Source organism: Dipodomys merriami, unplaced genomic scaffold (assembly GCF_024711535.1).
Source record: "Dipodomys merriami isolate MVZ:Mamm:240054 unplaced genomic scaffold, mDipMer1.0.p SCAF_29, whole genome shotgun sequence".
Classification (NCBI taxonomy): domain Eukaryota; kingdom Metazoa; phylum Chordata; class Mammalia; order Rodentia; family Heteromyidae; genus Dipodomys; species Dipodomys merriami.
This window is the reverse complement of record NW_027204381.1, coordinates 5329967-5355471: the sequence shown is the minus strand read 5'-3', so window position 1 is coordinate 5355471 and position 25505 is coordinate 5329967. Positions and strand designations below refer to the sequence as shown.

General features: G+C 47.8%; 1 protein-coding gene across 1 annotated transcript; it reads right to left on the bottom strand.

Moving 5' to 3' along the window:
* Positions 1–337: 337 nt before the first annotated feature.
* Positions 338–11276, bottom strand: LOC138838760 (V-set and immunoglobulin domain-containing protein 10-like 2). The gene is made up of 12 exons (XM_070038093.1): positions 11195–11276; positions 9208–9561; positions 8710–8985; positions 6856–7131; positions 6004–6252; positions 4942–5202; positions 2650–2940; positions 1895–2191; positions 1120–1242; positions 851–875; positions 695–744; positions 338–435 (listed from the first exon to the last, which is right to left on the bottom strand). Exons 1-12 carry the CDS (start codon positions 11274–11276, stop codon positions 338–340), a joined length of 2382 nt encoding a protein of 793 aa, XP_069894194.1.
* Between the last annotated feature and the right edge of the window lie 14229 nt (positions 11277–25505).

Below are 25505 nucleotides of genomic sequence, written 5' to 3'. Positions count from 1 at the left end.
TCCAGCTTCCCCTCGCTAAACATGGGCGCTGCAATTAGCCTCTCTCTGAATAAATTGCAATTGAAGTAACCCTCACTTAGTAAGAATATTAGGTGTGATTTACTTAGCAATGGCTCCATCTACAGTTCTCCTGTTTTCTTTTGTTGTTGTTGTTGTTTTCCTGGAAGCAGCTTACTTGCTCATACTTCTGTCTCCAGGCCAGATCCCTTATGACCAACATACTTGGGGTCCTCAGACTATAGAGTCTAGTATTAAATGAATCTGCTATTTAAGACCAAGGTTTTAAAAACCCAAGTGCCCAGATCTTTCCATCTCCCTTGGCTTACTTATACCTTCCTCATGGTGTTGCAGTCATTGTGATGGTAACACTGACTGGAGCATCAGTGGCTTCTTGCCCAGGATCCAAACTTGAAGAGGTAACCGGTGTCTCTATGCCTACCAAGAGCGTAGATGGACAGAGAAGAGATAGAGAGATAGATGCCTTAGTGAGGGGTGGCATGGCTGATTTTTCTCAGAGAACCAATCAGTCCAACAGCATGTGAATGAAAGTCAGCTGACCAAGACTCAAAACTGGGGATCTGTCTTTCATTCATTGGCTGGTGCTCCACCACCTGAACCACACCTCCAGCTTCCAAGGGTTGGTCGTTTCTTTTTGCATTCTTCTGGATAATCTTTAGTATAAAATTGTGCTTACCTGTGTGTGTCTCTGGGTCTTCTGAGCCCCTCTGTTGGTCCCTGTGCTCCCTGTGGAGAAAGAACAAGAGGAAAGTTGGTAGCAACTGTTTTCCTAGCCTTCCCTTGTGGTGAAGACCAAAGTCCTCCCCTAGAGTGACCAGGGCCCCCTACTCACAGGGGAATAAGCAGCTGCCCGAAACCTGCAGGAAGAAAAGGAGAAGAGTTACTTGACAGACTTGACATGGGTCTCATGAGAACGATCCTCCTTTGCCTCCCTGTGGTCTCCATTCCTGGTCTCCAGGAACCAGAAGGAGATGAGCCCAGAACCTGAAGCTGGGGTCCGGAGACCCAGAAGACAGCATCAGCCTTAGGGAAAGGGTCACAGATATTAGGAAGAACCTAATTTCTCCTTTGGGTGTGTGTCTACCAAGGTTTCAGACTCACAGGGGAAAGTCTGTGGGTGCCGCGCTGCATACTGGAACACCAACAGAGAAGCCACTGTCGCCACCACCATTCCTGTACCTGCTGCACCCAACACTGCTGGATAGGCACTGAAAGGAGGGTCCACTGGGGAAGAGAGGGGAGCAGAGCGTGGGTTGCAGGGGTTAGAGCCACACAGGGTGAAGGAGGTGGGTATCCTGATCAGCTTGTCGGCCAGTTGCCATGGGACCCCCAGAGAACCTGGCAGTCAGTTCCCTCCCAAGGGGAGAGGTATTCTGGCTGCCTGGTGCTCCTGATCATTTGAGTCCTCAGCCAAATCCCCTATTTCTGGCCCAGAAAGCAGAAGGCTGCTTGTCTTGGCAGTCTAGCCATAAAATGAGAGTTTCCCAGAACAGAGAGAGAGATCAACAGGAAACTGAGAGTGCTCTACAGCCCAGGAGTGAGACTGAGGCACAGAGTGGGCTTCCTCTCCATAAGAAATCTCCACCGCCTTCCTCCCTTCTCCCATGTTCCTTCTGATTCAAGCTGGGTTGAGTTCTGCCCCTAGGCCTGGATCCTCTTGAATCCCCAGGAAGGGGTTGGAGAGAGTAATAGATACTACCCAAGCACCCCCAAAGAGAGGGCAGAATACAGGACAGACTGAGGTTGGGGAACCCAGCAAGAAGGAAGCAAAGGAATGGAGGGGGGTGGGGGCATTGTGTGGACGAGGGTGGAGAGGAAGATGGCCCAGCTTTGAGGAGGGGGGAAGGTGAGTCCCTCCCTGCCACCAGCCCAGCACCTGGCGTCTTCACCTCGGAGGGATGTCCTGCGGTTCGGTGATTCAGAGCCAGGATTCGGAAGGCATAAAGGACCCCTGGGTCCAAGCCTCCCAGAAGCCGGTCCCTGCTCTCTGGCTCAATGTCTCTAGCTGCTGTCTCCCAAGCCCCTGTTCCTGGGCTGGGGACACTGGCCCTCCGCTGCACCAGAAAGCCAGTCAGGTTCCCAGGGCCCTGAATGGCCCACTGCAGCTGCACCTCTCTCCGGTGCCGCCTGTACATCAGGTGGCTGATGGTAACATTGGGAGGAGCCGGATACCCTGGAGGTGAGTGGGGTGGGAAGAGAGGCGGGAGGGAACACAACCAGCCACATTGGTTCCTGTGGAGAGACTTCCTGCAGTGTGGAAGATGGACTAGATTGGGGATATGCTAGATTGGGGTTCGTACTCCTGAGTAAATCTACCAAGTCCTCTTTCTCCATGAAATGAGGACAAGGAAATGGTTCAGATGGCATGGAATTCTGCATGCCTGTATTCAAGATGGCATGAGATGCAAACTCAGCCTACCCAGGAATCGGCATCCGATTCATGACTCACCTCACCCACCAGGATTGTACTGGCTTGGGAGGAGGGAAAGGGGGTTCTTCTTGAAGCCCGAGGGAGCCCAGGATGTCCAAGTTTTAGAGCAAGGAATTTCTAAGGCTTTCTGCAAAGGACTCTGGGACTGCTAATGTCCCATCATCCTCTTTGCCACCCAAGCACACGCCCGCTGCACTCACTCAGAACCTCTAGCCGCACATCCTGGCTGCTGTTACCCACAGCATTGTGGGCCACACATTGGTAGGTGCCCCTGTGGTGTGCTGGGTCAGCGTCTCGGATTCTGAGGTGCAGTTGGGCACTCATGGAGTAGAGCATGTATCCAGAAGTGCTCTGTTCCACCTGCTGATGCTGAGGTGCCAGCCAGAGGAGCTGGGCAGGGGGCACGCCCCCCTGAAGAGTGCATTCCAGCCAGGCCTCTTGCCCCTCCAACACTGACACCTGGGACTCAGCCACTGCCAGCTGAGGGGCTTCTGCAGGGACAGAAAGTGAGGATGGAACAAGTGATTGTCCCCAGCTCTCCAGAAGGCTTGAGGGAGAAATGTTGGCCAGTAGTAAAAGGAGGTAGAAAGCAGAAGAGAAGATAGAGGTCAATGAAGCATGTGCTGGGCCCGTCCACCCTCCTGCCAAACTCCAAGTCTATACCAAGTGACCTTCACATCTGGTTAGCTGACAATAGCAATGCTTTTTCACCTTCCTGCCCCCTCTCCATGCTTCCCCAGCTCCACTCTTGCAGAGAGGGGGTCTTGCCTTACTCATGTCTACACAAACCCCCCTCTAATACCTGGAAGGGGCCTCCTTCCCCCTTACGCCCTCCCTCGCCTGGCTCCAGGCAGAGTGCTGGGCTAGAGCAGGTGTTCTGTTTTTATGGACAGACGCTTATTAAAGACCCAGACTCTCAGGTGTTGATGAATCTCCTATGATGGAATTTCCGGTCCTGAAACTGAGTAATAGGAAAGGAACTGTTTTGAGTTGAGGACCTCCTTGGAGGTCACCTCCATGCCTCACTCCCCGCCCCCCCCGCCTACCCCCAAAGCATGCTAGTCACAAAGCCTCTGGAGACCAAGAGGTAAATCATTTTGTGAGAGCTGTTGCATGTGCCCACCCCTGTGTTTGCTTTTTCCACATTTAAACATTTCTTAACAAGTAATTTCTTTTTTTTGTCTCCAGTTGCTATTAGAGTAGCTGATCAGATGAAGACAGAAGGAAAAAGACCACAAGCAAAAGAAGGGAGGGAGACCTTTGACATCTGAAATATTAACGTCAGTCAAGAATATAGCAGAAGCACCTCCCTATGCAAAGAGATGTCATTGAGAGATGCAATCGGCATCCCCACACCCACTGTCTAATACCACAGTCACATGTGACCACTGAGAACCTGAAATGGAGCCAGTCCAAACTGTTGTGCTTTTTGTGGGGGTTTTGTTGGTTGGTTTGTGCTGGTCCTGGGGCTTAAACTCAGGGCCTGGGTGTTAGGAGAGGGTTTTTTGCTGAAGACTAGCACTCTACCACTTGAGACGCAACTCCACTTTCAGCTTTTTTTGGTGCTTAATTGGAGATGAGAGTCCCACAGACTTTCCTGCCTGGTGTTGGCCTGGTACAGTGATCCTCAGATCTCAGCCTCCTGAGTAGTTAGGATGACAGAAGTGAGCCACCAACACCCAGCTATATGTTGTGTTTTATTTATCAATACACTGGATTTCAAAAGAGGATGAAAAAAGAGAAAAATAGCTCATAAATATTTTTATTATTGCATGTTAAAATTAGAATACATTGACATTAACAAATTTAATTCAACATATTGAATTAAAATTTTATTGTAACTAAATATTTTAAATATGTTTAATATATAATTAGATATGATTAGTATAAATTAAAATGTATAATTATGTATTTTAAATATATTGTAATATGCATAATAAAAATAATTTTAATTCAATATATTGAATTCTGTTCAATATAGTCCGTTGTCTTTTCTCTGACTTGCTTTTAATGTGGCTTCAAGATAATTTTAAATCACATGTATAGCTTGCATTATCTTCATATTGGACATTGAACCAGACCAATCTCTCTTATTTTAGGGATCAAAAATCTTTAAGACTGCCAGGTGCTGGTAACTCACACTTGTAATTGTAGCTAGTCAGGAAGCTGAGATGTAAGAATTGCAGTTCAAAGCCAGGGAGGAATGTTCTTGAGACTCCTGTCTCCAATTAACTACCAAAAAGCCAGAAACAGAGCGGTGGCTCAAGTGGTAAAGTGCTCGCTAGCCTGTGTGTGAAGCAGCTCAGGGGTAAGGATCACGCCCTGAGTTCAAGCTCCAGGGCAGGCACAAAAAACACCTTTAGTGGAAGGTGAATCAGTTTCTTTCCATTCCAACACAGTCCCCCTGCCCCCAGGTCTGGGTCCTTCGTTCCTAAGCGCTGCCCCTTTTGCCTCAGCCCCAGAACCAGGCTCTAACCCTGGCTGTAACTCACCCAGCTGGATCTGGCAGTGAAGATCTGTGCTCCTGAGGGGATGAGAGCCCCGGCAGGTGAACTCTTTACCAGACAGACCTCCCTGGGCCTTCAGGAGATGGACTGCCAGCGAATCACTGCTGCCACCCAAGGGCTGCTGCTGCCCATCGAGCCAGCTCAGAACAGCAGCAGGGTGACCTCCAGGCCACTCACAGCTCAGCATGATGAACTGGTCGCCTACTGTAGCTGTGGTCCTACAGGTAGGGCTCCAGGGTGGTTCCCCTAGGAAGGGATGGTGGTTCAGCAAGGGCCTATGCGAGGAAGAAGGCCTTAGCAGGCCTTCCTTCCCCCTCCCCTCTCTTCTTTATGCCTTTCACTCATTCCTCCATTACTCTGTCACTCTTTTATTCATCCATTCTAGGGGCCTGGCCATGTAGTAGGATAGTGAGAGTAGACACTAACAAACATTTAAAGAGTGTAAAAAAGCTGGCTGCTAGTAGCTCAGGCCTGTAATCCTAGCTACTCAGGAGACTGAGGATCATGGTTCAAAGCCAGCCTGGGCAGAAAAAAAATCCATGAGATTCTTATCTCCAATTAATCACCAGAACACCAGAAGTGGAGCTGTGGCTCAAAGTGGTAGTGCCCTAGTCTGGAGCCTCAGGGATAGTGTCCAGGCCCTGAGTTCAAGCCCCATGACTGACAAAAAATAAAAAGTGTCAGGCTATAGGTAGAAAGGGCATACGGAGGAGGACTTTGCAGACGGAATCACGTTGGTCTTGGGTATAGAGGGGCAGAAGTGGAGGCAGCAGAGAAAACTTGGAAAGACATTTCCAAACCAACGTGTCATAGAGTATAAGGCTGATGGGCTGTCCATGGAGGCTGGGGAACAGTGAAGAGGGGGGTCACATGGGCTCTATGCATGAACTAAAGAGGTCAGAACATGGCATCAGATGGAACTTGGGGAGCTAGATGCTGAGGGGTGAGTCACTCATATGTTTCATAGCCTGAGATCTGGAATTCCACCCTAGGCCCCATCCAACCCCACACTGCCTGCAGCCTCCCAGCCCCTGGCTGTTTACTTACAGAGCGTGATCCTGCAGAGGGCTGGCTTTCTCAGGGATGGGTGCTGGCCAGTGCAGGTGAAGACACTGTTGTTGGGGAGCCCAGCGGCTACATGACTCCAGGTGACATTGCTGGGGGCTGTAGGACCTGTCCCCTGGGGCCCTTCCCACTGCAGCTGGGCAGCTGGAAGCCCCCCAGGCCAGGTGCAGAGCAAAGTCACAGCCCCAGGGGTGGGGAGCACAGTACAGGAGGGCTGCCTCTCAGGGGGATCTGGGTGGGGGGGGTGAGGAGAGGAGAGGAGGGGCTAGAACCACATCCAGTGCCCTGCAGGCCTGGGCTAGGAAGGGGCTTGAAGGCCTGGGATGTCAAAGGGGGAGAGGCTGGGAGAAGTGGGTGAGTAGAGAAAGACTGGATTTCTCTGAGAGGATGACAAGGAAAAATACTGAGGCCTTACTTAGGTTAAGGAGCAAGAAGAAAAGGGCTGGCAGGAGTCCAAGCTCCTGATGAATACCAGAGGCCTTGTGGGTAGTCCAAATTCCCATTCTCTCCTCACCAGTCTACCAGTCATCAGTCTACCCTTCCCTGTGCCTCAGTTCAGGCCTCTGGACCATGGGAAGAACTATTTAGGGAGGGGTGGTCATTTAAGGTCAAAGACTTCCCCCAGAGGGTTTCACTATGGCCTCATGTGTGCCCTCCCCCACCCCAGCCCCATAAGTCTACCCAGCTCTCCTGATATACCTCCCGCCCTCATACTGCTGCCAGTTTTACCCCACTTCCCACAGCGTGGTGGGGCCTATCAGCGTCCAAGTCTGGGTAGGCTCCGGCTGTGGGTACCCCCGCCCCTGGGTACCCCCGCCCCTCCCGCACACTCACAGTAGATGGTGAGTCGGATGGTGGTCTGGGTGCGGGTGTCCAGGTGCCTGTTTTGGGCCAGGCAAGTGTATAAGCCTGTGTGGGTGCGGCCAGCACTGGCGATGATGTAGACGGGCCCAGTGTGGATCTGAGTGTCATCATGGAGCCACACGTAGTGACTTGGAGGGTTGGATGCAGCCAGGCAACTCAGGGTCACCTCCTGTCTCTCACTGGCCCAAAAGCCCTCGTCGGTGAATCCCAGGGGCTCCACAGTGATCACCGGCTTGTCTGGACCATCTAGAGGCCAAGGAAGACCCATCACACTTCCCCGACCTAAGTCCTCTCACTCACTCATGTCACCTTTGCTGAATCTGTTCATCCATTCCTGGAGCAGATAATTCACCCCCCCATCCTCCAGTTACTCAGAGTCCAAGGGACCATGGGCACAGGGCCATGCAAGGTGAGCAGGGCTGCTGAGGGTGGGTGGCTGACATGGCGGGGCTCAAGAGGCAAGCTGTGAGTCTAGGGACTCCCAAGAGGGACTGCTTGTGTGGGCTCATGGAGAAGGCATGCAAGAGCTTGCTGGACAGAGGAAGAAAAGTAGGGTGGCCAACCCTCCCAGCATGCTCAGGTCTGAGGTTACTTGGGCCCTAGGCTCTTGGTCTCTGATAACTGCAGAGATGGCATGTTGGACAATATGCTGAGCCCTGAAGACAACGCCTTTTATTTGCTGGAGGGCCTGATACCCGAGGAGACTGAAGTCCCTGCCTGCCTTCATCTCACTCCAAGCTCCTTCCTGAGAGATCTCTCGTTCACCTGGCTCTTCCATATCACTTCACAATTTCCTCACACCACCACCATTAAGACAAACAGGCTGCCATTAATGGCTGCTCCTTAAAACCTCTAGTCTAGAGTCTGTGTAAGCTACAGATAGTGTTTTTAATTCTCTAGTAAGCCAAATCTTAGGAAATATGGCCAAATTCAGTTAGACAACAAAAAGTACCAACTGGTTTTAACTTTCTTGAGACATTTCATTTATCCAGAATGTTACTTTAATATAATTTAATGAGAAGTTATTGATATGCTGGGCACATCTCACATCTATAATCCTAGCTACTCAAGAAGCTAAGATCTGATGATCCTAGATTGGAACCAGCCCAGGCCAACAAACCTGAGAGACTCTTCATCTCCAATTAACTAGCAAAATGCAGGATGTTGATGCGGCTTACATGGTAGAGCAACAGCCTTGAGCAAACCAAGAAGCTAAACTAGAGTGAGGATGTGAGTTTAAACCCCAGTACAGGCACACGCTCATTCACACACATCCGTGCACACATACACACACATAATCCATGAGCTATTTTATATTTTCTCTTTATGATTGGGTTTTCAAAATCAAGTGTGCATGTTACACTTAGGGCTCAATTAGCTGTATTTTGAATCATCAAAGACACACGTGTGGCTAGTCTATTTGAACAGTGAGTTCTAGGCCACCCTCCTCTTCATCTTTCTCTTCTGATTTCTGACTTGGGCCTCTCAGTCCCAGCCTTTGCACCAGTTCTATGCCCTCTCTGCCCATGTGGCCTCCCTCTATGTCTCCATCCATGGTTCAGCGATCACTTTGAACCATGCTTGAACGAAAGACTGACTGTGGCCATCCTTGAGCTTATCAGTAAAATCATGGACATTGATGTACTCACAAGAGCTCATGTCCTGAAAAAGTTAAGAACTCTGGTACATTTGGTTCCAATGGGTAATGTACCCAGGGCCTTTTGCCTGTCAGAGTACTCTGGAAGGTTGGGGCACTCTCCTGTAGAATTTGGGGGAGCCCATGCTCAGGTGGGGAGGGGTGTCAGTTCCTTGGGTTCCACTTACACATGACATCCAGGAAGACTCTGTCGCTGCTCAGTGCATTGACGACATTCTGAGCGCTGCACACATACCAACCCAGGTGTGTCCGGTTGACCGGATCCAGCCAGAGCAGGGGCTCTGTGAACCCAATCAGTGTCTCCCCAGGACCTCGGGGTGGCTCATGATACCAGGCAAAAGTCACCGGTTCCGTGCCCTCACGTACAACACACATGGCCTCCACGGAGACGCCTTCTACTGGGGACGGGTCACTCAGCCGCACCTGTGGCTTGTACACGGGCACTGGGCAGAGGAAGGAAAGACCCTGGGTTTGTGCCTGCAGATCCTGTCCCCTCTGGCTGAGCGCTTGCTTGCTCACTCAAGCCCTGAACATCCCTTCTCTGCAAAACCAGGTTTCCAAGGAAAGCCTTGGATCCTTAGATCCGGCGCATGCAAAGAGAATGTGTAGTCCATGCAGCATGCAGATCAGCTGCGGTCAGCGGCCTCCCTGGCTTGGTGTCTTACCCAGCACAGCCAGTGTGAGGTAGGTGTAGGTGGTATGAAGCTGGCCTGGAGATGTGTGCAGAGCCTGGCACAAGAAGTGGCCCTGGGCACCCTCCTGGAGCTCCTCTACTAGCAAGCTGCTGTTCTTCAGACTCACAACCCCCAGAGTGGAAGCCCCAGCCTCCACCTTCCATGAGGCTCCATCAGTGACTGCCACAGGCCGAGGAACCACAGAATCTGTGGGGATAAAGCTCCAGAGGACCACCAATGAGGTAGGCCCAGAACCACAGGACAGCTCTACAGAGCCACCCCGCACTCCTTGGATGGACACAGCCTCTTCCTCTGGGGCATCTTTGGAAGTCAAGTAGGGCTGGCCTAGGGAGAGAAGGAGCAAGAAGAGAAGTCTGAGCTGCTCTGGGCTCAGCACACCTCATGAGCCTCTGCTTACTGTCCTAGAATCTTAGGCAGCCTGGGCTGGGAACTCAGAGCCTAGGAGCTGTTCCTGAGCCTTTTTTTGCTCAAGACTAGTGCTCTATCACTTGAGCCAGAGCTCTACTGCCAGCTTTTTGTAAATTGGAGATAAAAGTCTCATGGACTGTCCTGCTTAGACTGGCTTTTGAACTGCTATCCTCAGATATCAGCCTCCTGAATAGCTAGGATTACAGGCCATGAACCACCAGTGCTCAGCAGAATCTGTATTTTTCATAAACATTCTAAGGTCAATCTGATCAGCCAGATGACAATGACATGCCTGGGAATGCACAAGGTGAACATGGCTACCGGCATGTCAGAGTCTGGAGGTCACTGGGTAAGGATTCCAAGACAGTTCGAGGACCAGAACCCATCTTGTTCCAGTCCTCTGGCAGCCAGGAGGAAAGGACAGCAGCCTGTGCCAGCCTTCCCAGAATTGTTCATTGGTCAATTAAAATGATGGGTTGCCTGGCATCAGGACCACAGGACAACTGAGACCCTGTTCTTGCTGTTACAGAGTGCTTGGGGCCAGATGTTACTAGTCTTCATGTGCAAGTCATTCAGCATGTGCTCCCTGCTCAGAGCCTAGCCTTCAACCCAGTCTCAGCACAGGGACCCTCTTCCCCTACCCTTAGAAGGTGGCCAGCGAGGGGAGGTACTGAAAGGTACTGAGAGCCTCAGTAGGCATGCCCAAGAGCAACTCACATCTCCACTGACCACACACTTCCCTTGTTCTTGCCAGAACCTGGACTGGACTCTTCCCATACTCTATTGACCTTAATTCAGACAACCTCATAAGCAACTTAACATAGGATACAACTTTGAGGAGCTGACTTATGTGGCCAGAACACATACTGTAGGTGGTAGAGCTGGGGTTGAAGCCCTGACTACTCCAGTCTTAGACAACCCAATGCCAGCATCTTCTCCAGAAAAAAAGACAGGCATGGTGTTCGTGGAAAGAGACACAATTTGGATGGATGTCCCATTACTCTAAAAGAAAATGCTTGACCCAGAATCAGAACTGTCTCCTTCCAACCCTCTGGGTATTGCTGTGGCCCAAGCTGCCAGCACATCTCTCTCTCTCTCTCTCTCTCTCTCTCTCTCACTCTCTCTCTCTCTCTCTCTCTCTCTCTCTCTCTCTCTCTCTCTCTCTCTCTCTCTCTCTCTCTCTCTCTCTCTCCCTTCCTCCCTCCATCCCCCTTTTTTTTCTCTTTCGCTCTCTCTCTCTCACTGGGCAGGGACTTTCTGAAACTTAGATCTGATCGTGTCATTCCCAAGCTTTCAGCCTGACAAATGGCCCTTAGGATAATTGCCTCCTCAGGCCATGCAGAAGGCTGTCTCCCGCTTAGCACGGAGTAGGAGCTCAGTGCGTGCTAGCTAAATGTCTAGCTGATGAAAGGCATAGATAGATGTCACTGAGTATCCTGAGTGTCCTTGCAAATGCAAAAGGAAGCTCCATAAGGAATAAAGAGGATCATGGGAAATAATGGGATGGGATTAGGGAATGGACCAGCCGGGAAGGGGATGTTTCACTTACCTGAGTCCCCTTGATGCAGAAGGCAGAGGTATATTAACAGCTGGAGGCTGAATGGTCTGTGCTGGGCCCACGGATCCACCATGATCCCATCTCCCTGATGGTCACCACCTAGGGCTCCTAGCCTCCCCTCTCTCCAGAGCACAGTGGCCCCGGGAGGATGAGGGTCTGCTCAGGTTGCCAACCTCAGCCCTTCCGATACCTCCACCACTCTCCTGTTACCCTCACTGTCCTGATTACTTCTGAATTATTCACCAGATGATGCACTCTATGCAGAGTTGGGAAGGAGGAAGACCCAGGGGAGAAGATGGCCAGCTTCCTATATTTAAATTTGAATGATATTGTGAAATCAGAGTCATTGGATATGAAGAAGTCCTCCAACCTCAAGTCCAACCAACTACAACACAGGGTCCCTGAGCAAAGGGGCCTGAGGTTCAATACCCAGTAAGCACTCTCCTATTTTTCTTGGTTACATTGTGTTTTGTGGCGCCCTGGTGGAATGGTGGTAGGAGCTAGGGAGACAAACATAGATGAAGAACCATGAAACTTCAGGATGTTTGCACACCTCTCAGAGCTCTCATTTCTTTATGGATACATGGCTTAATGGCACTGTTACAGAATATTGTCAATATTAAGTGAAAAAATTTATATTAGTATTATGTGGGTGTTTGCTAATGCTCTACTTATTGATGGCAGACAACAACAATTTTACAACCTTGTTTTGCACACTGGTGTAATTTACACATATGTATGTTTGATTTAATTCATATGTGCATGCACATATACACATAGAGGTGTAATATGCCCTGCTTATAGTAGGTATACTATTTGTCTTCCTGGCTGGATTTGGCCAATAAACTCTGGCCAATAAAGTCTCAATGGAGCCCAGCCTTTCTGTTGTTCAGAACTCTCTGACTCTTCGTGCTATCTATCTCCTACAACGTCCTCCTACTTTAGTTATCTTTGAATGACAGCCTGAGATAGGGTCAGAGTTTTCCATCCTCTGGTGGCAAGGTTGAGGGGAGGGTGAGAATCCTGGACCCGAGTGAGAAGAGGGATCTGATGTCTGGTGTCAAGTTCATTCAGGCTCATCCAGGATTAGAGCTGTCAGAGTTGAGTGTCAGGCAGGCTCCTCCTGGGTTTAGAGGTATTCTCTGTGACATGCTGGCCTCTAACTTGCCCTAGTACAGTGGCCCCATGGACAGTCCCCGTTGTCCTTTCATCCAGCCCATGGCTAAGGCCCACTTCCCCTATTACTCCAAATGGTGACTGGTCTCTGAGAATTAGGCTTTCATGTCTCAATAAAGACGGATTTGACTGACTAACTACAAGTTCATATGGACTACTCTTTTCAGTCCTGCTGTTTTCAAACTAGGAATGTCTTCAGAACTCATTAGATATCCCTTTAGGGACCAAGAGTGAGGAATCAGGCCCTACCATCAGGGTTTTTAGCAGTCATATCTGTAGAGAACAAGATAGAGAGCAAAACTAAGGCAATATGAGTTGGGAGACGTTTAAAGGATGCTTTTACTTTGCAGCAAGGATTGCTGGCCCAGAAGTTACATCTGTGCTGTTTATAGAATCAGTCCCACTGATCTAGGGGTATCAGAATCACAGAAGGGCAATGGAAGAGGCTCCTTAGTCTATCCTTTCTTTTTAGAGTGAAGCAAGAGTCAGGGAGGGAGGAAATATTCATATCTTCTCTGGAGAAAAAGTGCTAATGGTGTGTGTGTGTGTGTGTGTGTGTGTGTGTGTGTGTGTGTGTGTGTGTGTGTCTGTGTGTGTGTGTGTGTGTGTGTGTGTGTGTGTGTGTGTGTGTGTGTGTAGCTAGCTAGGTATTTCTTTTTCAATTTTTAAATTATCCTTTAAATTTTTTGGTCAGGGGGTGGGGGGTGTTGGGAATTGGACCCAGGGCCTCATGCATGCTAGGCAAGTACTCTACCATTGATCTTTATCCCTCAAACCCCTAGAGATTTATTTTAAGGGGTTGGTAGAGCTTTATAAAGAATTGGTAGAGAGTTATTATGAGGAATCGGTTCGTGTGATTATGGAGGCTGACAAGATTGGATGTGTGTAGGCTTGAGACCCAGGAAAGCTATTGTTTTAGACCAATTCCAAAGGCAAGAAGTGGCAGGTATACTGGGTATTTCCAACAACAACTTGAGAAGGTTCTGCTGTGTACATTTTCCCAAAAGGCTCAAATCTTCTCCATTATTCTCATGAAGACGGGAATTCCCACACACCATACTGCTCTCAAGTTCTGGAAATTCTCTAGTTTGGCTCCAGCCCCTCTGACACTGTGGGTCACTGCATCTGATCAAGGGGCTGTGGAACTCCTTCCTTTCAGACAAGAGTACCCAAGATTGTTTTCCAGTTACATATGGTATCTGAGTTTTGTTTATCCATCTAGTTAATATTCTTTGGGTAGCAGTACATCATTTCTTCCTTCCTTTCTTCTTCCTTTTTTCCTCTTTCTTCTTTTCCTTTCTCTTTCTTTATCTTCCTTCCTTCTTTTCCTTCCTTCAGTTCTTCTTTCTCTTTCTTTTCCTTTCTTTCTGTCTTTCATTTTGTACTGTCCTGGTATGAAGGGCCTGACATTCTCCATAAGCATTGTTTCTCAAGGTTAGTGCACTACCACTTGAGCCACAGCTCCACTTCTGGCTTTTTGGTGGTTAATTGCAGACAAGAGTCTCACACACTTTCCTGTCCAGGCTGGCTTTGAAGTGCAATCAGCAGATCTCAGCCTTCTGAGTAGCTAGGATTACAAGTGTGATCCATCAGTGCCTGGCTCAGGGCAACATTTCTCTACTGCTTCTTTAGGCCTTCCCTCGGGCCCATAAAGAATGCTGGGCAGATCTTCTCACCTTAGGAAGAGGCAGTACTTCATACACTTCCCCAACTGATGAGGTAGCCATGGGATTGGCACGGACACCCATATTTCTTACTACTGCCTCCCTCTTCAGGTCCTGTGTCACTGCCAAGTCACTCTTGTCCCTTGGCCTCTTCTTGTCTTACGTTCACCTTTTCCTCTCTGAGGCAATCCACAGGCCTGCTCTTTTGTGCCAGGGATTTGAGGTCAGTTCTAGATTCTTGTAACCATTCAGAATCCTGATTCTGCAATCCCAAGACTTTAGAGAAGCAGAATGTGGACAGAGGAGGGGGACAGCTGGCCTGGAGCAGAGGAAGCAGATGCTCCAGGAAGTAAATGGTTTTTCCATGTGCGTCTTTTGTAGGCCGACCACAGGCCTGAGGGGGGGTCGCCCACAGAGAAGCTGAGGGCTGGAGAAGACATGGGTCAAAAGCTCCCATGTCAGCACATCCCTGACTGGACTCAAGGCCAAAAGGAGGGAGGAGGGCAAAAGGGGCACAGGACCGGCAGGGGTCATTGCTTGTCGCTTTGTAAACTGCTCCTTGGAGACCAGAGAGGAAGTAAAGAAGGCCCTAGATGGCGGGGGCTGGAAAAGGGAGTGAACCTGATCAAGGAAGGAAGGAAAAGGAGGAAGACTGCAATGGAGGGGCTGGCATTCCTGTTGGGGATGTGGGGAAGGAGGCTGGCTTCGGGTGCCAGCTCTAGTTGGCACTGGTCCCCTTCTTCTTGCCTTCCAATAATAGAAGCTTTAGCGCAGTCAGCCCTTCCTGGGCCACTTTGGGCAACACCTTCCATCTCTCCATTTCTCTAGGGTCTGCTTCCTAACCCGTTCCCAATGTGATTGCATGCACCTCCACCCCTGCCAGTGCTGGGACTGTGGATAAGAAAGGAGACCCCCCTGGACAGGCCAGCGAGAGAGGAGGCCTGGGGATCGCACTCAGGTCTATATCTGGGCTCTGTGCCTACTAGCTGAGTGACACGAAAAAACCATCCACTCTGAGTCTTGGTATTTTTCCCTCAAAACATTAGGCTAATTGTTTATTGGAGAATAGACAATTACCATTTGTTTTATCAAGAGAACTAATAGATTTGAGATTATATAATGTTCTATTCCATGTGTGTGTGTGTGTATGTGTGTGTGTGTGTGTGTGTGTGTGTGAACTCAAGGCCATGTATTCTTACTTGGTTTTATTGCTTAAGACTGATGCCCTACCCCTTGAACCACTCCTCCACTTCCAGCTTTTTTTTGTCTGTCATGGGGGCTCAACTCTGGGCCTGGACGCTGTCCCTCAGCTCTTCAACTCAAGGCTAGTGCTCTACCACTTGAGCCACAGCACCACTTCTGGCCTTTTTCTGCTTATGTGGTGCTGGGGAATCGAACCCAGGGCCTCATACATGCAAGCCAAGCACTCTACTACTGAGCCACCTTCCCAGCCCTCCAGCTTTGTTGTTTTTGTTGTTGTTACTGGTGATTTGGAGTTTCACAGACTTTCCTGCTTAGGCTGATTTCAAACTGCGATCCTTTCAACCTCCTGAGTAGCTAGGATTACAGGTGTGAGCACCCCAGTGCCCAGCAATGTTTTTTTTATTATTTTTGTGAATGCCAAGATGTTCAGTGATGAGGTATGATGATGTCTTTCATTTACTCTAAAATACTTCTGCAAAAAATTAAAATCAAAGCCACACATTGGTGGCTCAGTCCTGTAATCCTAGCTACTCAGGAGGCTGAGATCAGAGGATTATGGTTCAAAGCCAGCCTGGGCAGAAAAGTCTGTGAGACTCTTATCTCCAATTAATTACTAATAAGCTGGAAATGGAGCTATGGTTCAGGTGGTAGAGCACCAGCCTTGAGTGAAAGAGCTAGCAGACAGCATCCAAGTCCTGAGTTCAAGCCCCAGTTCCAGAACACACACACGCACACACACACACACACACACACACACACACACACACACAAACACACACATATACATACTAAATAAATAATAAACAAATAGAAAAGCCAATCTTCCAATACTATCACAGCAGCAACATAGCAATAAACTTACTGGATTAATGTGTATCCAGGAGGGCACAGAAGCTCCATGGAATCTTTTTTTTCTTTCTGGCACTGTGGTTTGAACTCAGAGCTTTTTACTTGCTAAGTAGGCATTCTGTGTGTTGAGCCATATCTCTCATCCCTGGACTAAACTCTTGTTTTAATGAAATAAAGGAATATATTTTATTTGGGGACATGTTAAATGTGTGGAGTAAGATTCATATCCATCACACTTCTGTTGTTATTATTATTATTATCAGCATGTCTGGTCCTTTGAACAGATTGGAAGGTGGACTCTAACACTCACTCTTGGTTCAACACATACCAGATGAGCAAAAGGCTCTGATGGCTGAGGTCTCTTCCTAGCCCAGCAAAAGCTACCAGAACCTTCAGCAACCAGGTTTCTCCTTTGCAACGACCCCCCTAGCAACAGGGCTTCTAACCAGGCTTGAAGTGAGAGTACTTAGAGGGACACTTTTCTGTGGCTGAAGGAAGGCCCGAGGCAGATCATGGCTGGATCCAATAGGTAAGTGAACCTGGACGGAGCGGGACACAGAAAGAATGGCGCAACTGTCTCTTATGTGCCTTTGAAGGTTAGATGGCAGCCAAGGTCTGTAGGGAAGCTAAGAGTCCAGAGAAATCTCATCTCCCTTCATCTTCAAGCGGGGTTGGCTTCCCTTTCTCCACTCCCAAAGTCCTTCACCCCAACCTGGCTAGATGCTCCAAGTTCCCTGACTGGGGTTCAGGAAGGAGCGGGGAGTTCCCAGAATGTCTCTGCAGAGCTCCAGGGAAAGGCTTGGCAACTGGAAATCGTCAGCCGTCTCCTTGACAACTAGCAGCCAAATAATTCTGGGAACAGAGGAGGGAGAGGAGCTCCACGCAGGGCAGCCAAGAGAAGCAGCCTTCAGCCCCTAGGACACTTTCATTCCTCATTACCTGTGCCAATCAGGATCCTGTCAGGAGACAGAAACCATGCACGAGCTGAAACAGAGAAGTTAAGATTAAAAATTGATAACTAGAATAAGGTTATTAAGTAGGTGACACGAGAATGAGAAGGCATATGGAGGTCATATCTGCTAGTCCCACTCCTAGGGCTGGAAAAACAAAGGAAGAGTTCCAAGCATCTAAGGAAGGGCTGTAGTTAACCTGTTCTAGCGTCTTGGAGTGCAAACTCATATGCCCAGACCTGTGAAGAAGGGGCTGGTGCTGGGGTGTCCAAGGGCAGGGGTACAGAAGAGATGGGGTATGGGGGTGGATATGAAGCTGTAAGTGTTGCAAAACAACTTCAAACTGGAGTTAGCTGCTTTTGGGGGATGGGGCTGCTGCATCCCGGGTGTAGGAGGGCTGTCAGGGTGCTGCTTAAGGGGAACGCGCAGATGTGAGCAGTCAGAAGCAGGCCTGCCTTCCTCTCAGCCTTCCTTTCTAGCCTGTGGCCTCCCTCTAGTGGTCCTTGTTGTCTGAACCCAACAGGGAGTAGCTAACAAAGCAGACATGGGCTTCTTGTCCATTACAAAGATTTTATAAAGCTGACTATCCTGGATATGAGGTTGGAGTTGAGGAAAAGGAATTTGGAAATAATCATCACTGTATGAACAGAAGTTCTGGCCTTCCAGTTCTATGGTTATTGGAAAGAACAATTCTGAGCTCATAGTAGGTGCTCATTGAATTTAATTGTCTAGCCTCTGGCCTTGGTTGATTCCTGAAAAGACAGGTAGGCATGGGACAGGACCTCCCATTTTCTTCTTGGTCTAATTGGCTCATTTTGAAGGGTTACCACCAGCAAACAGTTAACATTTGAAATACACAAAGGTCCTTACCCACCAATATGACAGAACCTATTAGAGAAATGGGCAAAAGACCTGAACAAGTAATTCATAGAAGAGAAAATCCAAATCATCAATAAACTTATGGAAAGATGCTTCAGCCTCATGAATAGTCCAGGAGATGCAAATTTAAAATAATAAGATAGCGCTAGTCACTTATCGGAACAGTGAGACTGAACAAAGAAAAACCATACCTAGTGCTGGGGAACTTGAAGAAGAAAATAGGTTTTTTAGTTTGTTTTTGTCAGTCATGGGGCTTGAACTCTGGGCCTGGGCACTGTCCCTCAGCTCTTCAGCTCAAGGGTAGTGCTCTACCACTTGAGACACAGCACCACTTCTGGCTTTTTCTGTTTGTGTGGTGCTGAGGAATCGAACCCAGGGCCTCATGCATGTGAGGCAAGCACTCTACCACTGAGCCACCTTCCCAGCTCAGAAATAGTATTCTTGATAGGTGTATTACCATAGACTTTAGAAGAAAGTACATGGCAAGATACACAAAAACTAAAAACATGCATTTCTTTGACCTTTGTAGTTTCCAAGAATTATACTACAGAGAAAAGCAAAATTTGCCAGTTAAGACAATGCAGTAAGCCAGGCACCTGTGGTTCATGCTTGTAATTCTAGCTTCTCAGGAGGCTGAGATCTGAGGATCACGTTTTCAGCCCAGGCAGAAAAGTCTGTGAAACTCTCATCTCCAATTAACCACTCAAAAACCAGAAGTGGGCTGAAGCTCAAGTGGTAGAACACTAGTCTTGAGTAAAAAGAGGCTCAGGGACCTGAGTTCAAGCCCCACAACTAACAACAACAAAAAAGAACATGCATTAAAATTTTATCATGGAGGATTTTTTTTGTTGTTGTTGGTTGTGGGGCTTGAACTCTGGGCCTGGGTGCTGTCCCTGAGCTCTTTAGCTCAAGGCTAGCAGCACCCTACCACTTGAGCCACCGCACTATTTCCAATTTTCTGGTGGTTAATTGGAGATATGAGTCTCACAGACTTTCCTGCCTGGCTGGCTTTGAACCGAGATCCTCAGATCTCAGCCTCCTAAGTAGCTAGGGTTAAAGGTGTAAGCCAGGTCAAGTAGGATTTTTATGTTGGCAAAAATCTAATAATGGTTGAGCAGTACCTCTATATGAATATATGTACTATTATGTAATTTTTAGTAACATCAAGTCACAGAAAGAAAAATGTTGTATGATTTCACTTATAGGAGATCCCTAGAGTCAAAAATCATAGAGACAAAAGTAGAATGAGTTGCCAAGGGTCAGAGAGAAAGGGGTAATGGGGGGATAGTTCAATGTGAAATATATACATATATATAGGTATGTATATGTATATATATATATGTATATATATGCATACACATACTCTGTTTTCTAAGAAGAAAACAATCAGAAGTTGTGTTACACAACAATTGTACAAGTAATAATGTATGATAGCCAAGCACTGGTGGCTCACACCTGTAATCCTAGCTACTCAAGAGACTGAAATCTGAAAATCAAGACTGAAAGCCAGCCAGGAAGTAAAGTCCATAAGACCTGTACCTCCAATTAACCAGCAAAAGCCAGAAGTGGAAGTGTGGCTCAAATAGTACGGCACTAGGCTAGAGTGAAAAAACTAAGCAAGAGTGAGAGGCCATGAGTTCAAGCCCCAATACCAATACCCACCTCCCCCCCCACACATAAACATCTGTAAGATGGTACATTTTACATTATGTACGTAAAGTATCATAAAAGGTAAATTGAAGGGATTTTCATGATGCTTTGTTAGGTGAGAAAAACAACATAGAGAAAGCTATATGGTATCTGTAAAACAACTGATAATAAATGCAAATAAATGCCTGCTTGGTAATCCACACTTGGCAGGCAGTAACCAGAGTTTTCCTGAGTTGGGAGAGTGTTCCATCTTCCTTAGGGCCGAAAGCTCCAGGCAGGAGTGGGTGTGGACCTAAGCTTATTAGCTCTGTCAGCCTTAGGTGCTCGGGCACCCTTTAAACAGGCTGAAATCCTACTATTCCCCCATCTCAGCTCACCTCCCCCAAACACTGGGGCCCCCATCCCCACCCCCAGGCTCCAGCAAGGCCAGCTGAGGCCCACAGCTGTTTCCAATATTCTGCACAAATTTTATTGAAACGAGAAGCCCCGTTTATCATTCCTCAGGCCCCCAGCTCCTCCTGATTAGGTGCAGATGACCCACTAGGCAGTGGGAGGAGTCTGGAATCAAAGAGGAGATTGTTCTGAGTCAGAAGTTGAGGGAGGCCAAGGCTTGGGAGCCCGAAGGAGGCTTCAGCCAACCAGGGGTGGATTCCTAAGCTGAGAGAAGACAGGGAGGGCAGTGAGGAGAAAATCCTTCAAGGGCCATTGCTCTGCTCAACTTCTTGGGCCGTATCTTTTCTCCCTGGTCTCCAAGCCTTCTTCAAGGGGTATTTCCTATGCCAAAAATGTCTCCCATCTCATCTCCAAGCTCAGCCTTGACTTCTTTCTTTCAGTGCTCTGCTCATGAGGCGATTTCTATATGTAATAAAAATAAATAAATACAGGGCATACCCTGGGCCTCCACAATGCCATTCTTCCTGGGGCTATAGAATCGTTAAAGCTCAAATATTGACAATAATGGTGGGCTATCTCCCAAATGAATAGGCTTTCTGATAGCATCCAACCAATGTATAGAGAGTTTATACAAAGACAGGCATTCTGAGCTGTGCTGTTACAAGATGGTAGACGTTGGCCACCTGTGGCCATTTAACATTGTTGAAAATGTCTCTGGCTATTTGGGGTGTCACATAGGAATAAGGTCAGCAACTCGATAGGCAAAGTTTACTTCTGCAGAAGCACATACTACTGATAGGAAACAAAGTAAGCAAGCTCACTGGGCCTTTAATTCATCCAGGTTTTATTTCTAATTCATTACTGCCCTTTGTTCTGATCGGTCAGAACTTAGGTTCACAATCTTGCAGGACTGGCTAGCTTGGAAGGGGTTAAAAGTTTATCAGCAATTAATCAAAACCAGGATACTTGGTCAGAAAAATAATTCTTACTCAGCTGGTGCTCCATTACTTGAGCCATACTTCTAACCACTAGAAAAACAATGCTTTTTTTTGGGGGGGGGTCCGGTCGTGGGGCCTGAACTCTGGGCTTGGGCGCTGTCCCTCAGCTCTTCAGCTCAAGGTTAGTGCTCTACCACTTGAGCCACCGTGCCACTTCTGGCTTTTTTCTTTTTGCTTATGTGATGCTGAGGAATCTAACCCAGGGCCTCATGTATGCAAGGCAAGCGCTGTACCACTGAGCCACCTTCCCAGCCCCTAGAAAAACAATTCTTATAACAAGATATGATTTAATTGAAATAGCTCATATAAGTATATATATATGTATATATATATATATATATATATGTATACACACATATTTATTGGTCATGGAGTTTGAACTTAGGGTCTGGTGACTGCCTCTGGGCTTTCTACTCAACTCTAATGTTCTACCACTTTGAGTCACAGCTCCACTTCTGGTTTTCTGGTGGTTTATTAGAGATAAGAATCTCAGGAACTTTTCTCCCTAGGCTGGTTTTGAACCTCGATCCTCAGATCTCAGCCTCTTGAGTATTTATGGTTACAGGCATGAGCCACCAGCATTCAGTGACTACATACGTATTTTAAGTGCTCAATGTTGCCCTGGGTTGTGATAAGCAATATGTATGTTGAAAACAAACTATACAACTTATGGGTGGAAACAGGAGGGAAAAAGTGGGAGAGAATGAGGGAAAGGGTGACATTGTTCAAAAAGAAATGTACTCATTACCTGACTTAAGTAACTACAACCCCTCTGTACATGACCTTTATAATAACAATAGAGAAATAACAAAATTAAAAAGAAATATGGAAGGGTCTCACATTTCACTCTGCTTTCAAGCTGACAGTTTAGTGTGCCAGTTCCACAGGTGCTGGCAGAAAACATGGGAATTCTAGGAAGAGGAGTGCTCACTTGTTTACTAGGTTTTCTCATCCCTTCTGAATTCTGAGTCAGAAAAACAAGTCTTTTGCAGTTTCTGTGCTACTGTCAAGGAAAAGGTGTGTTTGTCTACATAACATACCCATGAAGAGAGGAGGTAAGTAAGTATAATCCATGCAGGAGCCAAAAGCTTGGACACATCTCCCCAGGTTGGGTTATCAGAGCACGTTGGCTGGAGAGGCTAAGACCCAGAGATCACACAACCAGGACACTTTACAGTGGTCAACACTCCAGCTAAGTGGTTCTCAATAGGTATGAGAATCACCTGGAGGGTCTGGGAAAAGATGGCTAGGTGCTAGCCCCAAAGTTCCAGATTCAGGAGGTTTGTCCTGGGGCAGAGAGTTCTGGATTTCTTTTTTTTTTGGCGGGGGGGGGGGGGTGGGGTCCGGTCGTGGGGCCTGAACTCTGGGCCTGGGCGCTGTCCCTCAGCTCTTCAGCTCAAGGCTAGCGCTCTACCACTTGAGCCACAGTGCCACTTCCAGCTTTTTTCTTTTTGCTTATGTGGTGCTGAGGAATCGAACCCAGGGCCTCATGCATGCAAGGCAAGTGCTCTACCACTGAGCCACCTTCCCAGCCCGAGTTCTGGATTTCTGAGTTTCTACCTGATACTGATGCTACTGGTCTGGAGACCATTGCTTGAATCTGTGGACAGCATGCTAGGTCATTCACAAATTGTTTTTGTTTTAATTTTATGCCGGTCCTGGAGCTTGCATGGTACCAGTGAGCTTTTTCACTCAAAACTAGCATTCTAACCACTTGAGCCACAGCTTCACTTCTGGCCTTTTGGTGGTTAATTGGAATCTCCTGCAATGTCTTGTCCAGCCCGGCCTCCAATTCATTTCTTAGTTCTCAGTCTCCTGAATAGCCAGGATGAAGGCATGAGCCATCAGTGCCCAGCTCTCACAAATAAAGTTTTTAATCTATTGTTTTAATGCCTAAGCTCTCACTAGCACATCAAACTAGTTAAAGTAAAATTAAGTTGAGCTAGGCATCAGTAGCTCACACCTGTAATCCGAGCTACTCAGGGGGCTGAGATCTGAGGATCGCAGTTCAAAGCCAGCCTAAGCAGGAAAAGCCATGAAATCCTTATCTCCAAAAAACCACTAGAAAACCAGATGTGGCACTGTGGCTCAAGTGGTAGAGCACTACCCTTGAGCTGAAGAGCTGAGGGATAGTGCTCAGGCCCAGAGTTCTAGCCCCCTGACTGACAAAAAAAAAAAAAGCTAAATTGATTTCTGATATATTGATATAGTTATATAGGTATGAAGACTACCAAGATGGAAGGTGTTGGACAGAGAGATTGAGATCTGAGTCGTTTTGATACAGGAAAGGTAGGCAGTGGCTGCAGTCTTACCTCTGCTTGAAGGCAAATCACAGCCTTCAAATGATTAAGATGATGATCAGCTCCCTTAGCCTTTCCAGGACAGGTGAGGATCAGGTAACTTGTGCTTCAGGAAGCCGGCACAATCCGTGTGTGTGAATTGCAGAGTCTAGACACATTCATTGTCACTTTGTGTGTGTGTGTGTGTGTGTGTGTGTGTGTGTGTGTGTGTGTGTGTGTGTGTGTGTGTGTGTGTGTGTGTGTGTATTGGTCGTGGGTCTTGAACTCAGAGCCTGGACACTGTCCCTAAGCTTTTCTGCTCAAAGCTAGTGCTCTACCAATTGTGCCACAGCTCCAGTTCCAGTTTTCTGGAAGTTAACTGGAGATAAGAGTTTCATGGATTTTCCTGGCCTGACTGGCTTCGAACCACAATCCTCAGATTTCAGCCTCCGGAGTAGCTAGGATTACGGCCACTATTACTTTTAAAAGCTAGGAACTTATAGAAACTGTCCTTCAGACAGTGATCATCCGTCCACTGCCTCCAGCTGAAGCCCAGAAACTCTGGAAGGGGAACCAGGCCCAGCATTGGGGAGAGAGGAGCATCATACAGCTGTCTCCTGGGATGGGCAGATATAGATCCTGAGCTCCAACATGACTACTTCCCTCTGTTCTTTTGGGGCTTTTCTAACAAAACTTCTAGGTGAATCCTGAGCCTATACTTATAAAGGATAGACCTTGAGACTGGCCCAGAAAAATCCACTAGCTGAAAGGCAGGGGACCCTTGTGCCTTTCTTTTAGAGCAATGGACCCTGTTTGAGGGCCTAGTCCTAAAATAGCTGGGCAGTAGGAAAGAAAAGATAGGGTTTTTCAAGAAGGGCAAAGCCAGATACCTTAGGGATCATGGAGAGACTTTGCTGAAAGGTGCCTCAAAGCTCAGACTCAGAGCAATAGTTCCTGTCCCAGAAACAAGGGGGCGACCAGGCAGGAGAAAGCAGCAGCATTCGAAGAGAGAGAGCCCCTACTTCCATGCCCTTGGCTACATCTTCAGCCCTTCGGCATGGCATTTCCATCACGCCATTCATTCCACAGGTCTCCCTCTGCCCCCTGCCCTCATTTTAATGATCTCAGACAGACATAAAAACGGCTGAGCTCAGCGTAAGTGACTGAGACATGTACATTGCCTCACGTCCCCATGGACCCCAGCTGGGCACCGTGCTGCCCTAGGCTCCCCTTTGACAGGATAAAGTGAACTCATTTATTCAGTTGTTTTAAGTGAGCTAACATGAGGCCGTGCCAGAGGACCAAGACATAAATCTCCCCCAGAACCCAGAGTGCTTGCCAAACACCTTGGATAAAAAACTTTGTGTGCCTATTCAAAATGGTTTTCCCTCCCCTCCAGAAATGAGGAGAGAAAATGTACTTTAAAAAAAAAAAATCCAAGAGACTGGGGGCCAGGGAGGGTGTGAGCAGATTCTGGGAATGACAAATTTGTCAACGCTTTAGCCTCATAAAAATTCTTCCAGTAAGAAAGGAAAACTTCTAAATCAAGAGTTCTTTTTTATTTTCTTGTGGGGCTAGGGATCAAACCCAAGGCCATATGCCTCGTCACCACTTAGCTATACCCCCAGACTCTCAGCAGAAGTTTTTCTTACTGCTCTCAGAGGGTGTGTGGGATATCACTGATCATCTGGTTTGTGGGTTCTCCTGGCTGAGGAACAAGGACTTTTCTTCTGTCTCTGAAGGCTGCATTTGAATCAATGATGGGACAGCTTGTCACATGTCACCCTCTGGGCTGTCGTGGCTGTGCTTCTAAGCTAGAGCAAAAGCCAAGCAGGTGGCTTGAATCTTGAAACTCACCAGCCAGAGACTCCCCCCCCCCCTCCCCATTTCCAGGAATGCAGAGCAGCTCAGAGGAGGGACAATGAACGAATGTTCCTATTCTTTGTGGTTTATAGCAACAAACGTGTGGTAGAAGGTCACTCACAATCCAACTACCCCTATAATATGCCAATTCCCACCTTCCCACTCCCCTACCCTACTGTGGTTTGAATTCAGAGGTTCCTGTTTGCTAAGCAGGTGCTTTATTACTTGAACTATCCCCCACAGCTAGTTTTGTTTTTCCAAGTTTCTTTTTTTTTTTTTTTTTTTTTTGGGTCCGGTCGTGGGGCCTGAACTCTGGGCCTGGGCGCTGTCTCTCAGCTCTTCAGCTCAACGCTAGCACTCTACCACTTGAGCCACAGCGCCACTTCCGGCTTTTTTTT

Excerpts from the sequence above, each read along its gene's own strand:
- LOC138838760 (XM_070038093.1), bottom strand. The coding sequence starts at position 11,276 with ATGGTGGATCCGTGGGCCCAGCACAGACCATTCAGCCTCCAGCTGTTA. Across the intron at positions 745-850 it reads GGGCAGCTGCTTATTCCCCT|GGAGCACAGGGACCAACAGA; the intron begins GTGAGTAGGGGG and ends CTTTCTCCACAG. Across the intron at positions 436-694 it reads AGACCCAGAGACACACACAG|GCATAGAGACACCGGTTACC; the intron begins GTAAGCACAATT and ends CGCTCTTGGTAG.